The 13,224-nt window shown below is 28.4% G+C and overlaps 1 protein-coding gene across 1 annotated transcript in view; it reads right to left on the bottom strand.

The window, feature by feature from the left end:
• LOC139888406 (uncharacterized) overlaps positions 1-12,554 on the bottom strand; it is a 62,039-nt gene extending 49,485 nt beyond the window's left edge. The window contains exon 1 of the mRNA XM_071871415.1: positions 12,370-12,554. Within this exon, the coding sequence (XP_071727516.1) occupies positions 12,370-12,554 (185 nt within the window). The remainder of the gene's footprint in view (positions 1-12,369) is intronic.
• Between the last annotated feature and the right edge of the window lie 670 nt (positions 12,555-13,224).

Below are 13,224 nucleotides of genomic sequence, written 5' to 3'. Positions count from 1 at the left end.
CGATATTATTTATGCGAATTATATGTTAAGGTCAGTTACCAAGCCAAGCAATGAATGAAAAGTGAATGTTATATATTGAGAGAATGATTTTATACATGGGTTATGTGTATGATATTTTTGTACACGAGATATGTGTACGATTACTAAGATTTATGAAAATGGTTTCGTACACGAGATAGGTGTACTGTATTTGAATCTTGTGGTCTATTAAAATGATGAATTTTTTATTGTTTACAATAAACTTATGAACTCATCAACCTTTTGGTTGACACTTTAAAGCACGTTTATTCTCAGGTATGAAAGAAATCTTCCGTTGTGCATTTGCTCATTCTAGAGATATTATTTGGAGTCATTCATGACATATTTCAAAAGACGTTGCATTCGAGTCGTCGAGTTCATCAAGATTATTATTAAGTCAATTATAGTTGGATATATTATAAAATGGTATGCATGCCGTCAATTTTCGAAGAAATGAAAGTTTGTCTATTAAAAACGAATGAAATGTTTGTAAAATGTATCATATAGAGGTCAAGTACCTCGCGATATAACCAAATGTAATGTATTCGTCCAGATGGATTAGGACGGGTCGTTATAAGCAACGCCTACAACACCACAAATTCCGTAAACTCTATAACCACCTCAGATATCAACACCATTATCACCAACAGATATATTATAATAACGAGTTATGAAGTATTAACTCATTCCCTCTGAAGAATTTATATGTATAATTTATATATATAAATTTTTAAACCACAATATATCTTTTCGTACTAAGCTATTACATGTGAATTTTAAAGAGTAGATAATACTCGGCAAATTCTAATCATTAATATGCTATGATGTACATTCTTCGTTAACAACTTAACAATCATTAAAATCTGCTTCAACTCAATAGATTCCATTTTATAATAAACCAAGTATATTATTCAAATACATGTTCGATTTTACACTTTCATTTTCGATATACTCGAAATTTTCTAGAAAATCATCATTCATATCTTGCGAAGTTCGCAAGAATTCCACGAGCACCAACATCATTCATTGAAGATAAATCAATAACAATGAATAATGAAATATTGATTCATGATTTCATTTACGTTGAAGAAATAATCCGCGAAGATTACGTAAATTCTAAAGTTTTAGAGATTATTCATTTCTAGTTCCAGCTGAAAATCAAATGAGCTTAATACGATATTAACTCATTAAATCTGTATTACATTTGAAGAAAATATACATATTAATATTTTCATAAAAATTGTAATAAAATTCTCTCGTACAAAAGATTACTTGTGAAACTTTTAACGGGTAGGTAATACCCGAAAGATATATAAATTCACAATTAATATGTTACATTCTTAGATTCTGATTCAGCAAATCATCCACTATACTCCCTACTTTCCCAACAATATACATTCTTTTACAGAAATCAAAACAACCATACTCATTCAAATCCAATTACATATTCTGATTTTGAAATCCCAGAATTCAATTCGAGATATAACCGGTATCATCACTTTTAGATTCCTATGTCTTTCAAAGCTATACTTTGACTTCAAAACTGTACTAGAACATCATTTCTATTCATAGAACCCAGAAAAATATTTGTATCATTCAAAATCCTAGAACATCATATGTAGATTAACAATTACAATCTATGTTCAAACCCCTCAAAATTCCTGAAGACACTTCAATAATGAACAATCGAGATGATGATCCAACCACATGTTACCAATGGTCATGCACCTGAAAAACTCTCGAAACCAAAGTCATAGTTTAACACGTATCCGTGTCAGATCTTTTGGCATTTATTACTAAAAATAACTTTTCAATCCCTTTTCAAAATAGACAGTTTTGTCACAGCTCCAGCAAATCAACTTCAATTGTTCATTCGAATAAGCCTTATTACAACCATTACCCCTAGATCATTGTTACCGAGGAACCTTTTATATCTCGCCACATTAGCAGTAAACTTACCAACAGCTTCATTGATCTTCAAGCCTCTCTGAAAAATCACTATACATATTCATTGAAACCCTATCATGTACTCATCTGCATCTTGTAATAGTAGTTGCCATACCAAAAAGCTTGAATCATTATTCTTGAATTTCGCAGCAATTCTACGCCAACAGTTATATATATATACATATAACGTCTATCTCCAAGACTTACATACTTCGAATGTGAAGTTTCTGAAAAACACCTTAAACTGCGAACTAGTTCTCGAAAGTTTGAAAAATGCTGATGAAGCAGCAAAAACTGTAAACGATATTAACAGTCAAAAGTTTGATGATAAAGAATAGTATGTTGGCAAAGCTCAGAAAAAGAGAAGGTTTAGAACTGGAAAACGGATTGAGCAAACCATGAAGGAGGCTGTGGACAAATCACAAAGACTAAACCTGCCTTTAAAGAATCTAAATGATTCAGTGTCTGCTGAAATTATTATCGAATACCTTGCTCATGACTTTAAACCTTTAAGGACAAATCTTCATCATCATCCATCGATGTTAGAAATTCTAAGATATCATCATATCTTTCAATATAAATATCTTCGATGTTCCTGAAGATATCTTCATAACTATTGTTATCCGAAATCATTTACCTCTTCGCGCTATCTGTGTTACATCATAAAAGAAACTATTTTAATTTCTAAATTCTGAAACCTTCAGTTTAAAATATGAATGTTTTTGAAGTATTGTTGGGAACTGAAGCATGAGTTAGTATAATATAATGACACTTAATCAACGTGATTATATTACGGTAAGTCATGCTGAGTTTCTAATGGAACATGATGATTCACAGACCATACCATCATCATGTGCCATAATACATGACTCTGGTATTCTATTTAATCTCTAAAAATATCAAGAAAATATTTTCTTGATGATTCGGTCTTTTCCGGATATTCTGGTAATTTGACAAATCAAGATCGTGCCATTACAAATTCAACATTAACTATGTTCATTCCGAAATTCATATCGACGAATTCTGGACCATTACATACGGTGCTTAATGGCAAGAAGAGAAAACAAAAGAATGAAGCTCTGAAATAGAAATTGGAGTATAAATTGCAGCAAATAGGAGAGAGCATTAACTGTGGATGACAATGATTATAGAAGACAGAAGCAAGGACTTTGAAATATAAGGGAAGGTATAAAGCCCGACAACAATACTTAAATTACAAACTATGTATATCATTATGTATTGCAACATAAAGACACGGGAGAATTAAAAACACTATAACCCCAAGGTAATAGTAAAAGTAAATAAAATCCTCCGGTGGTAGATGAAAAAGAAGAACGACAGATATGAAACTTAGGAGTATATCAAGAATCAGAATGGGATGGAGCATATTAACGAATACTTTAAAGTATGAATTGAGGAAGAAAGAATAAAAGATGTGAGTTGTGGAAATAAGGAAACAAAGGGGGTGCATTTATAGCGAAATATCAGACAGAGCAATCGAGACAGATTATCGCATTTAACCAAAGAGGATCCTAATTTCCTTAATTACCGAAGAACCAAATCTTATTACGAAGATTTCCTCCATATTCCTTGATTTCCAGAAATCAACCGTGACTACGTCATCGGTTAAGACAAACCTGCATTTACTCATTTCACTCTTTTGTGATAGCTTCACTCGTACTCTTCACAAAATCAAATTGTTATATCTATATTACTCAATGATGATAAAACTCTAAAACTCTAATTTCTAGCTCGTATGCGTCATGAAAACATACTTATTGTCAGCCATGACCATCCCAATCAAATTTCGGGACGAAATTTCTTTAAAGGGTAGGTACTGTGACAACCCGAAAATTTCTGACCAAATTTAAACTTAATCTTTATATGTTTCCGACACGATAAGCAAAGTCTGTAATGTTGAGTCTTGAAAGTTTTGGAAATATATTCATGTAAACAATTACCCTTTGACCGTGCTCGACGATTCACGAACAATATATATATAACTGGATGTGCATATATGATTATATATATAAATATTATTGAAAACATTAACAAAGTATTGGATGTTTAATACTTTACATGAACGTATTTGTTTCAATATATTATTTAATATATTTATCGACGGAATTAAAGATAATATCAAATGATTGAATTATCAGATACATGATGAATTTGTTACGGGTCTCTGTTACGAGGTCCACATTGATTTGAGAAATTATTCCTTTTTAACGATATTCGAAAAAATTGGTAAAGTGATATACAAGTGAAAACAAGATGTTAATTAACGAGTGTTAGACAAAAGTTAGTGGAAATTTCTGTTTGATTTTTAATGCAAGCTTTACAATAATTCCCTAGTTACTTTTGATAAAATAACAATTTAGTTTTCATATTTGTTAAGGTGAAAGTGAAATTAGAGAATATAGATAACTTAGAAAATAGGTATCGACAAGTTAAGTAAATCGACATTTTACATTAAGATAATTTCATAAGTTTATTTAACCTTTGGATCTTATCCCACGCTTCAACAGCAAATTGTAATTTAAAAACTTGAAACCTATTATAATAATATATAATTTTACCTTCCTAAAACGTTTTATGATATAACGATTTCCATTATTTTAATCTTTTAACAAAAATGATTTTTAATTATACTTAGTTTTGGAAAACCAATTATCATATTTAGTTATTTTAGTTTCAAACGTACAGAAACGTTTTCAGTTTAAAAGAACCTTATTGCTAAAACGTTTTATGAGATAATTTGTTTATGAGATTTGAAAAACTTAATTAAAGCTTTGTATTATAAATATTACAAATATATATACATATGGTTTCAAAAACATAAGCGTGATATGATATAATAATTTCTATTATTTAAACGATTCTAAAATGAACTTTGAAATATAATTAGTTTCAAAAAACTAAATTTTATATTATTAAATAAATATTTCGAATTTATATTTCAAAATGAAAGTATATATATATATATATATATATATATATATATATATATATATATATACCAATGTAATAAGATTTAATATTAATTTATTTATAAAATATTTTATTTAAATAATACTATTATATACTTATGTATATATAATGAGATGTCGATTTATAGAAGCAAATGACCAAAACGCTCGAACGTTCAAGTTACATTTAGAAGGATATAGGTTATTTGCAATTTAAGCCTATTTATCGATAAAGGTACACATTGCGTATTATTTAACACAAGTTTTCTAAGCGTAGAGACATCATTTGAAAAACCAAAACCGGGACTTTAGTCGAGTGTTAACGTACGAGTCATTGGAACTAAATTTACAAGTTAACCTTAAGCATAAATATTATATATATATATATATATATATATATATATATATATATATATATATATATATATATATATATATATATATATATATATATATATATTTATTAATTATTAAAAACTGTCGGCAACCTCAAAATTAATGGATGTTAGCTGGATCAGAGGGCCATGCGAGCAAACACCCTTGAACCCATGCGATCGCATGGCAGTGGGGGACAGGCAATGTGTATAAAGCTCGATCAAATTCTGATTCAGTTTCACTCATTCATTTCTTGATCCCAATCTCACTTCTCTAAACATATATTATTATTATTATTATTATTATTATTATTATTATTATTATTATTATTATTATAATTATTATTATTATTATTATTATTATTATTATTATTATTATTATTATTATTATTATTATTATTTGTAGTGACCCGAACTTTTCCATGTTTATATATATTAATTGAGATTGATATTTACATGACTAAATGTTTCCAACGTGTTAAGCAATCAAACTTGTTAAGACTTGATTAATTGAAATAGGTTTCATATAGACAATTGACCACCCAAGTTGACCGGTGATTCACGAACGTTAAAACTTGTAAAAACTATATGATGACATATATATGGATACATATATAGTTAACATGATATTATGATAAGTAAACATATCATTAAGTATATTAACAATGAACTACATATGTAAAAACAAGACTACTAACTTAATGATTTTGAAACGAGACATATATGTAACGATTATCGTTGTAACGACATTTAATGTATATATATATATATATCATATTAAGAGATATTCATACATCATAATATCATGATAATATAATAATTTAAAATCTCATTTGATATTATAAACATTGGGTTAACAACATTTAACAAGATCGTTAACCTAAAGGTTTCAAAACAACACTTACATGTAACGACTAACGATGACTTAACGACTCAGTTAAAATATATACATGTATTGTTTTAATATGTATTTATACACTTTTAAAAGACTTCAATACACTTATCAAAATACTTCTACTTAACAAAAATGCTTACAATTACATCCTCGTTCAGTTTCATCAACAATTCTACTCGTATGCACCCGTATTCGTACTCGTACAATACACAGCTTTTAGATGTATGTACTATTGGTATACACACTCCAATGATTAGCTCTTAGCAGCCCATATGAGTCACCTAACACATGTGGGAACCATCATTTGGCAACTAGCATGAAATATCTCATAAAATTACAAAAATATGAGTAATCATTCATGACTTATTTACATGAAAACAAAATTACATATCCTTTATATCTAATCCATACACCAACGACCAAAAACACCTACAAACACTTTCATTCTTCAATTTTCTTCATCTAATTGATCTCTCTCAAGTTCTATCTTCAAGTTCTAAGTGTTCTTCATATATTCTACAAGTTCTAGTTACATAAAATCAAGAATACTTTCAAGTTTGCTAGCTCACTTCTAATCTTGTAAGGTGATCATCCAACCTCAAGAAATCTTTGTTTCTTACAGTAGGTTATCATTCTAATACAAGATAATAATCATATTCAAACTTTGGTTCAATTTCTATAACTATAACAATCTTATTTCAAGTGATGATCTTACTTGAACTTGTTTTCGTGTCATGATTCTGCTTCAAGAACTTCGAGCCATCCAAGGATCCGTTGAAGCTAGATCCATTTTTCTCTTTTCCAGTAGGTTTATCCAAGGAACTTAAGGTAGTAATAATGTTCATAACATCATTCGATTCATACATATAAAGCTATCTTATTCGAAGGTTTAAACTTGTAATCACTAGAACATAGTTTAGTTAATTCTAAACTTGTTCGCAAACAAAAGTTAATCCTTCTAAATTGACTTTTAAAATCAACTAAACACATGTTCAATATCTATATGATATGCTAACTTAATGATTTAAAATCTGGAAACACGAAAAACACCGTAAAACCGGATTTACGCCGTCGTAGTAACACCGCGGGCTGTTTTGGGTTAGTTAATTAAAAACTATGATAAACTTTGATTTAAAAGTTGTTATTCTGAGAAAATGATTTTTATTATGAACATGAAACTATATCCAAAAATTATGGTTAAACTCAAAGTGGAAGTATGTTTTCTAAAATGGTCATCTAGACGTCGTTCTTTCGACTGAAATGACTAGCTTTACAAAAATGACTTGTAACTTATTTTTCCGACTATAAACCTATACTTTTTCTATTTAGATTCATAAAATAGAGTTCAATATGAAACCATAGAAATTTGGTTCACTCAAAACGGATTTAAAATGAAGAAGTTATGGGTAAAACAAGATTGGATAATTTTTCTCATTTTAGCTACGTGAAAATTGGTAACAAATCTATTCCAACCATAACTTAATCAACTTGTATTGTATATTATGTAATCTTGATATACCATAGACACGTATACAATGTTTCGACCTATCATGCCGACACATCTATATATATTTCGGAACAACCATAGACACTCTATATGTGAATGTTGGAGTTAGCTATACAGGGTTGAGGTTGATTCCAAAATATATATAGTTTGAGTTGTGATCAATACTGAGATACGTATACACTGGGTCGTGGATTGATTCAAGATAATATTTATCGATTTATTTCTGTACATCTAACTGTGGACAACTAGTTGTAGGTTACTAACGAGGACAGCTGACTTAATAAACTTAAAACATCAAAATATATTAAAAGTGTTGTAAATATATTTTGAACATACTTTGATATATATGTATATATTGTTATAGGTTCGTGAATCAACCAGTGGCCAAGTCTTACTTCCCGACGAAGTAAAAATCTGTGAAAGTGAGTTATAGTCCCACTTTTAAAATCTAATATTTTTGGGATGAGAATACATGCAGGTTTTATAAATGATTTACAAAATAGACACAAGTACGTGAAACTACATTCTATGGTTAAATTATCGAAATCGAATATGCCCCTTTTTATTAAGTCTGGTAATCTAAGAATTAGGGAACAGACACCCTAATTGACGCGAATCCTAAAGATAGATCTATTGGGCCTAACAGACCCCATCCAAAGTACTGGATGCTTTAGTACTTCGAAATTTATATCATATCCGAAGGGTGTCCCGGAATGATGGGGATATTCTTATATATGCATCTTGTTAATGTCGATTACCAGGTGTTCACCATATGAATGATTTTTATCTCTATGTATGGGATGTGTATTGAAATATGAAATCTTGTGGTCTATTATTATGATTTGATATATATAGGTTAAACCTATAACTCACCAACATTTTTGTTGACGTTTTAAGCATGTTTATTCTCAGGTGATTATTAAGAGCTTCCGCTGTCGCATACTTAAATAAGGACGAGATTTGGAGTCCATGCTTGTATGATATTATGTAAAAACTGCATTCAAGAAACTTATTTTGTTGTAACATATTTGTATTGTAAACCATTATGTAATGATCGTGTGTAAACAGGATATTTTAGATTATCATTATTTGATAATCTACGTAAGGCTTTTTAAAACCTTTATCTATGAAATAAAGGTTATGGTTTGTTTTAAAAATGAATGCAGTCTTTGAAAAACGTCTCATATAGAGGTCAAAACCTCGCAACGAAATCAATTAATATGGAACGTTTTTAATCAATAATAACGGGACATTTCATTATTATTATTATTATTATTATTATTATTATTATTATTATTATTATTATTATTATTATTATTATTATTATTATTATTATAATTATTATTATTATTATTAAGATTAATATTATTATTATTAATCGTATTATTAGTAGTAGTATTATTATTATTATTATTAGGTATTATACATAAAATACTACGACGAGGTTATGTCCAAATAATTTCAAAATGATTTTTCGAGCGGGATAGAGCTAAGGAAATTATGGGTTATAGCTAAGGAGGTTATGGGTATTGTTCGGGGATATTGCTCGCGAGGTCAAACTAGTGTTTATCATCTCCGTTGCATCTACGTACTTTCCTGCAATATTGAATCTCAATATTGAAACGTGAGCATTCATATCTTATCTTTTATATATTAATAGTGTATCCCTGACTAGTGCTCGAGTATATATGATTATGCATGTTTGAATGTGTTATATAATTTATGATAAATCATGAATTTAATACATATGCTACTGAGATAAGGTATATGATATGCATGTCGTTGAAAAGTGGCCGAAAAATTAATAACTTTTCATTTAGAAGTCGTGTGGTTTCGATGAACGGAGTAAAAGATATGACTAACTGAATTTATCATTAATTTTCGTATTATTATTAAAAATGATTACTATCGTCGTTATTATCGTCGTTATTATTATTATCTAATTATTATTATTATTATTATTATTATTATTATTATTATTATTATTATTATTATTATTATTATTATTATCATTATTGTTATTAATATTATCATTAAAAATTGTTATTGCTATTATTATTACTATCGTTACTATTATTAAAGTTATTATTAATAATATCGTTATTATTATTATTATTATTATTATTATTATTATTATTATTATTATTATTATTATTATTAAGATTAATATTATTATTAATATTAATATTAATATTATTATTATTATTATTATTATTATTATTATTATTATTATTATTATTATTATTAGTATTATCATTAATATTATTATAATATTTATTATCATTATCATTAAAACTAATATTAGTATCATCTAATTATTATAATTGCTATTATTATTATCATTATTATGAATGCGATTTAAAAGTGGACTAAAAGCTATTAAACAAATCGATTAGGAAATAACGAGTATAAATATCATGATGAAATTAAAATATTGTATGATATTGATTTAGATAAAAATATGGTTTTCATTATTTTTATCAATATTATTATTAAAAGTATCATTAATATTAAAACTATTATTTTCATTAAAATTATCATTTATCATTATTACTATAATTTTAGTATTATTATTAAAAATTATCATTTTTAAAATTATTATTGTTATATATAAATATTATTATTTAAAAATTATCGTTATTATTAAAATTATCATGATTAGAATTATCATTTTATCATAATTGTTATCATTATTAGTAAATATAAATATTGTTATTATTATTATTATTAGTAGAATAATAATAATTATTATTACTACAAAATAATACAACTTTTATTTATTATTATTATCAATATTATCTTATCAAAAAATATGTAATACAAAGATATTTTTACCACATGTAATATAATAATACATACCACTATATTTTTATGATATTAAGTGAAATATATAAACTATATTACTTAAGATATATAAAAGCATATTTTTATCATATAAAAAATTTTAATATAAATTTTTATTTATTAATAAATGACTTGTATTATTTACTTTAATAACATCTGATAAATATATTTAAATATAAAACGACTATTTAAGTTATATAATAAACATGTATTGATTTTTAAAGTCATTTAGGTCAAATTGACTTTTGTTGAATTTTGCATGATAATCTCGAGCATTAGGATTGTGATACACTACGACTTGACCTAAATTGTTAGATAGATATTAACCAACATATAAATATATATATACTTAATGTAGGTTCGTGAATCCAAGGCCAACCTTGCATTTGTCAATGCCGTCATATGTATTTTTACTACGAAATACAGTATTGTGAGTTTCATTTGCTCCCTTTTTAAATGCTTTTGCAATATATATTTTTAGGACTGAGAATACATGCGCTGCTTTTATAAATATTTTATGAAATAGACACAAGTAATCAAAATTACATTCTATGGTTGGATTATTAAACTGAATATCGCCCCTTCAAGTCTGGTAACCTAAGAATTAGGGAAATGGCCCCTAATTGACGCGAATCCTAAAGATAGATCTATCGTGCCCAACGATCCCCATCAAGGGTATGGATGCTTTAGTACTTCGAGGTATTATTTAGTATATTAGCTGCGCGCTGTATACTGGGGGATATTCTATATGCATCTTGTTAAGGTCTGTTACCAGGTGTTCAATCCATATGAATGATTTTTATGCAGATTGCTATATGCATGCATGATGTTTATGAGAAATGAAATGAATTCATGTGGTCTATTAAAATTATGGAAATGATTGATTACGATAAACTAATGAACTCACCAACCTTTTGGTTGACACTTGTAAGCATGTTTATTCTCAGGTATTAAAGAAATCTTCCGCTAAGCATTTGCTCATTTTAAAGATATTACTTGGAACCATTCATGGCATATTTCGAAAGACGTTGCATTTGAGTCGTTGAGTTCATCAAGATTAATAATAAGTCATTCATAGTTTGGATATATTATGAGATGATATGCATGCCTGTCAACTTTCGTTGTAATGAAAGTTTGTCTTTTAAAAATGAAAGCAATGTTTGTAAAATGTATCATATAGAGATCAAATGCCTCGCAATGTTAACATATGTTATTGTATTCATCCTTATGGATTAGGACGGGTCGTTTCAGTATCAGACGCCTTTTCAAAATAGATTTTAAACATCAATGCCTTCTTTTACGCTTTTTTTCACCAAGAAATCACTTCATTAATCATGAGAGGACCATCTAGGATTTTCCTGCCCTTTATGAATGCTGTCTGATTCGGGCCTATTACCACATCAATCACTGAAGCAACTCTATTTGCCAAAATCTTTGCTATTATCTAATATTGGATTCTAATTAGACTAATGGGTCAAAAGTCTTGAATATGAATCGGATTTTCTTTTTTGGAATAAGAGAAAAAAACGAGCTGTTTCAACCTCTAGGGATAAAAGCATTAATCATAAAGTCATGTACCATATTGATCGTATCTTACTTGATGAGCTCCCAAAAATGCTTCATGAATTGAACATGAATCCGTCCGGACTGGGAGACTTGTCATTCCCACAAGACCATACAACCATCTTGATTTTGGCTTCTATGAAAACTACACCGATCGAGTCATTCTTCTCAGATGGTAAAGTTCGATTATGAGGGCTTGGATGAATTAAAGAAGCATGAGCCAAACTTTTGAATTTAACTATAAAGAATTACTGAAACTCCTCCTTCACATGAACTGGATTGGAGATCCAAATGCCATCAAACATGACTCCTTCAACTTGTAACTTTTTCCTTTTTCGGCTGATGGCCGTGTGGAAAAAAAATTTGTTCTCATCTCCCAACGAGTGTACATGTTTTTTATATTTTTGAGTCTCGTTACTTGCCTCCAAAGAATCCATTTTTTTCTAGAGCATTTATGCATTCACATCTTTTTGAAGCAAGTTGGAATGGGTCAGCAGCCCCATTAAGGCGTGAATCAATGGATTCAATTTCTTGGAGTAATTTTTCTTTTTCTCCATAATGTTTCGACGTGTGTGTGCCTTATACCAAGTTTTTAGAGCCTCTTTCACTTGCTTTAATTTATCTTTGAATCGATGTTGTGGGTTGTTGCTTTGTAGCAAAGAATTATCATTCCACGCCTTTGTAACTACATCATCACAACCATCAATCTCGAACCACGAGTGAAAAAGTTTAAAAGGGATAGGACTGTAATCTATCATCTCATTGCGAAGGATGATAGGGCAATGATCCGACCACAAATTTGATAAAATGAAATCGGAAAGAGAAGGAAACAAGGCCAAAATGCCATCCGAAACAAGGAATCTATCTACCAAAGATCATTTGGTGAATGACTTGTTGAACCTAGTGAATGATCTTCCACCGAAATTAATATCAATTAGATTGCAATCTTGAATAAAACAATTGAAGTCAGTCGCATCTAAGTGTTTAAAACTCGAACCATATTTTTCATGAAGGAAACGAACGAAGTTAAAATCTCCAAAAACAATGAATTCGCCTGCATTATTCGACATGAAATTGTGAATATAATGCCACAATCGTTTCTTTTTT

Source organism: Rutidosis leptorrhynchoides, chromosome 2, assembly GCF_046630445.1.
Source record: "Rutidosis leptorrhynchoides isolate AG116_Rl617_1_P2 chromosome 2, CSIRO_AGI_Rlap_v1, whole genome shotgun sequence".
In the NCBI taxonomy this organism is placed as follows: Eukaryota; Viridiplantae; Streptophyta; class Magnoliopsida; order Asterales; family Asteraceae; genus Rutidosis; species Rutidosis leptorrhynchoides.
The sequence above is the reverse complement of the archived record's forward strand: the minus strand, read 5'-3'. Positions and strand labels throughout refer to the sequence as shown.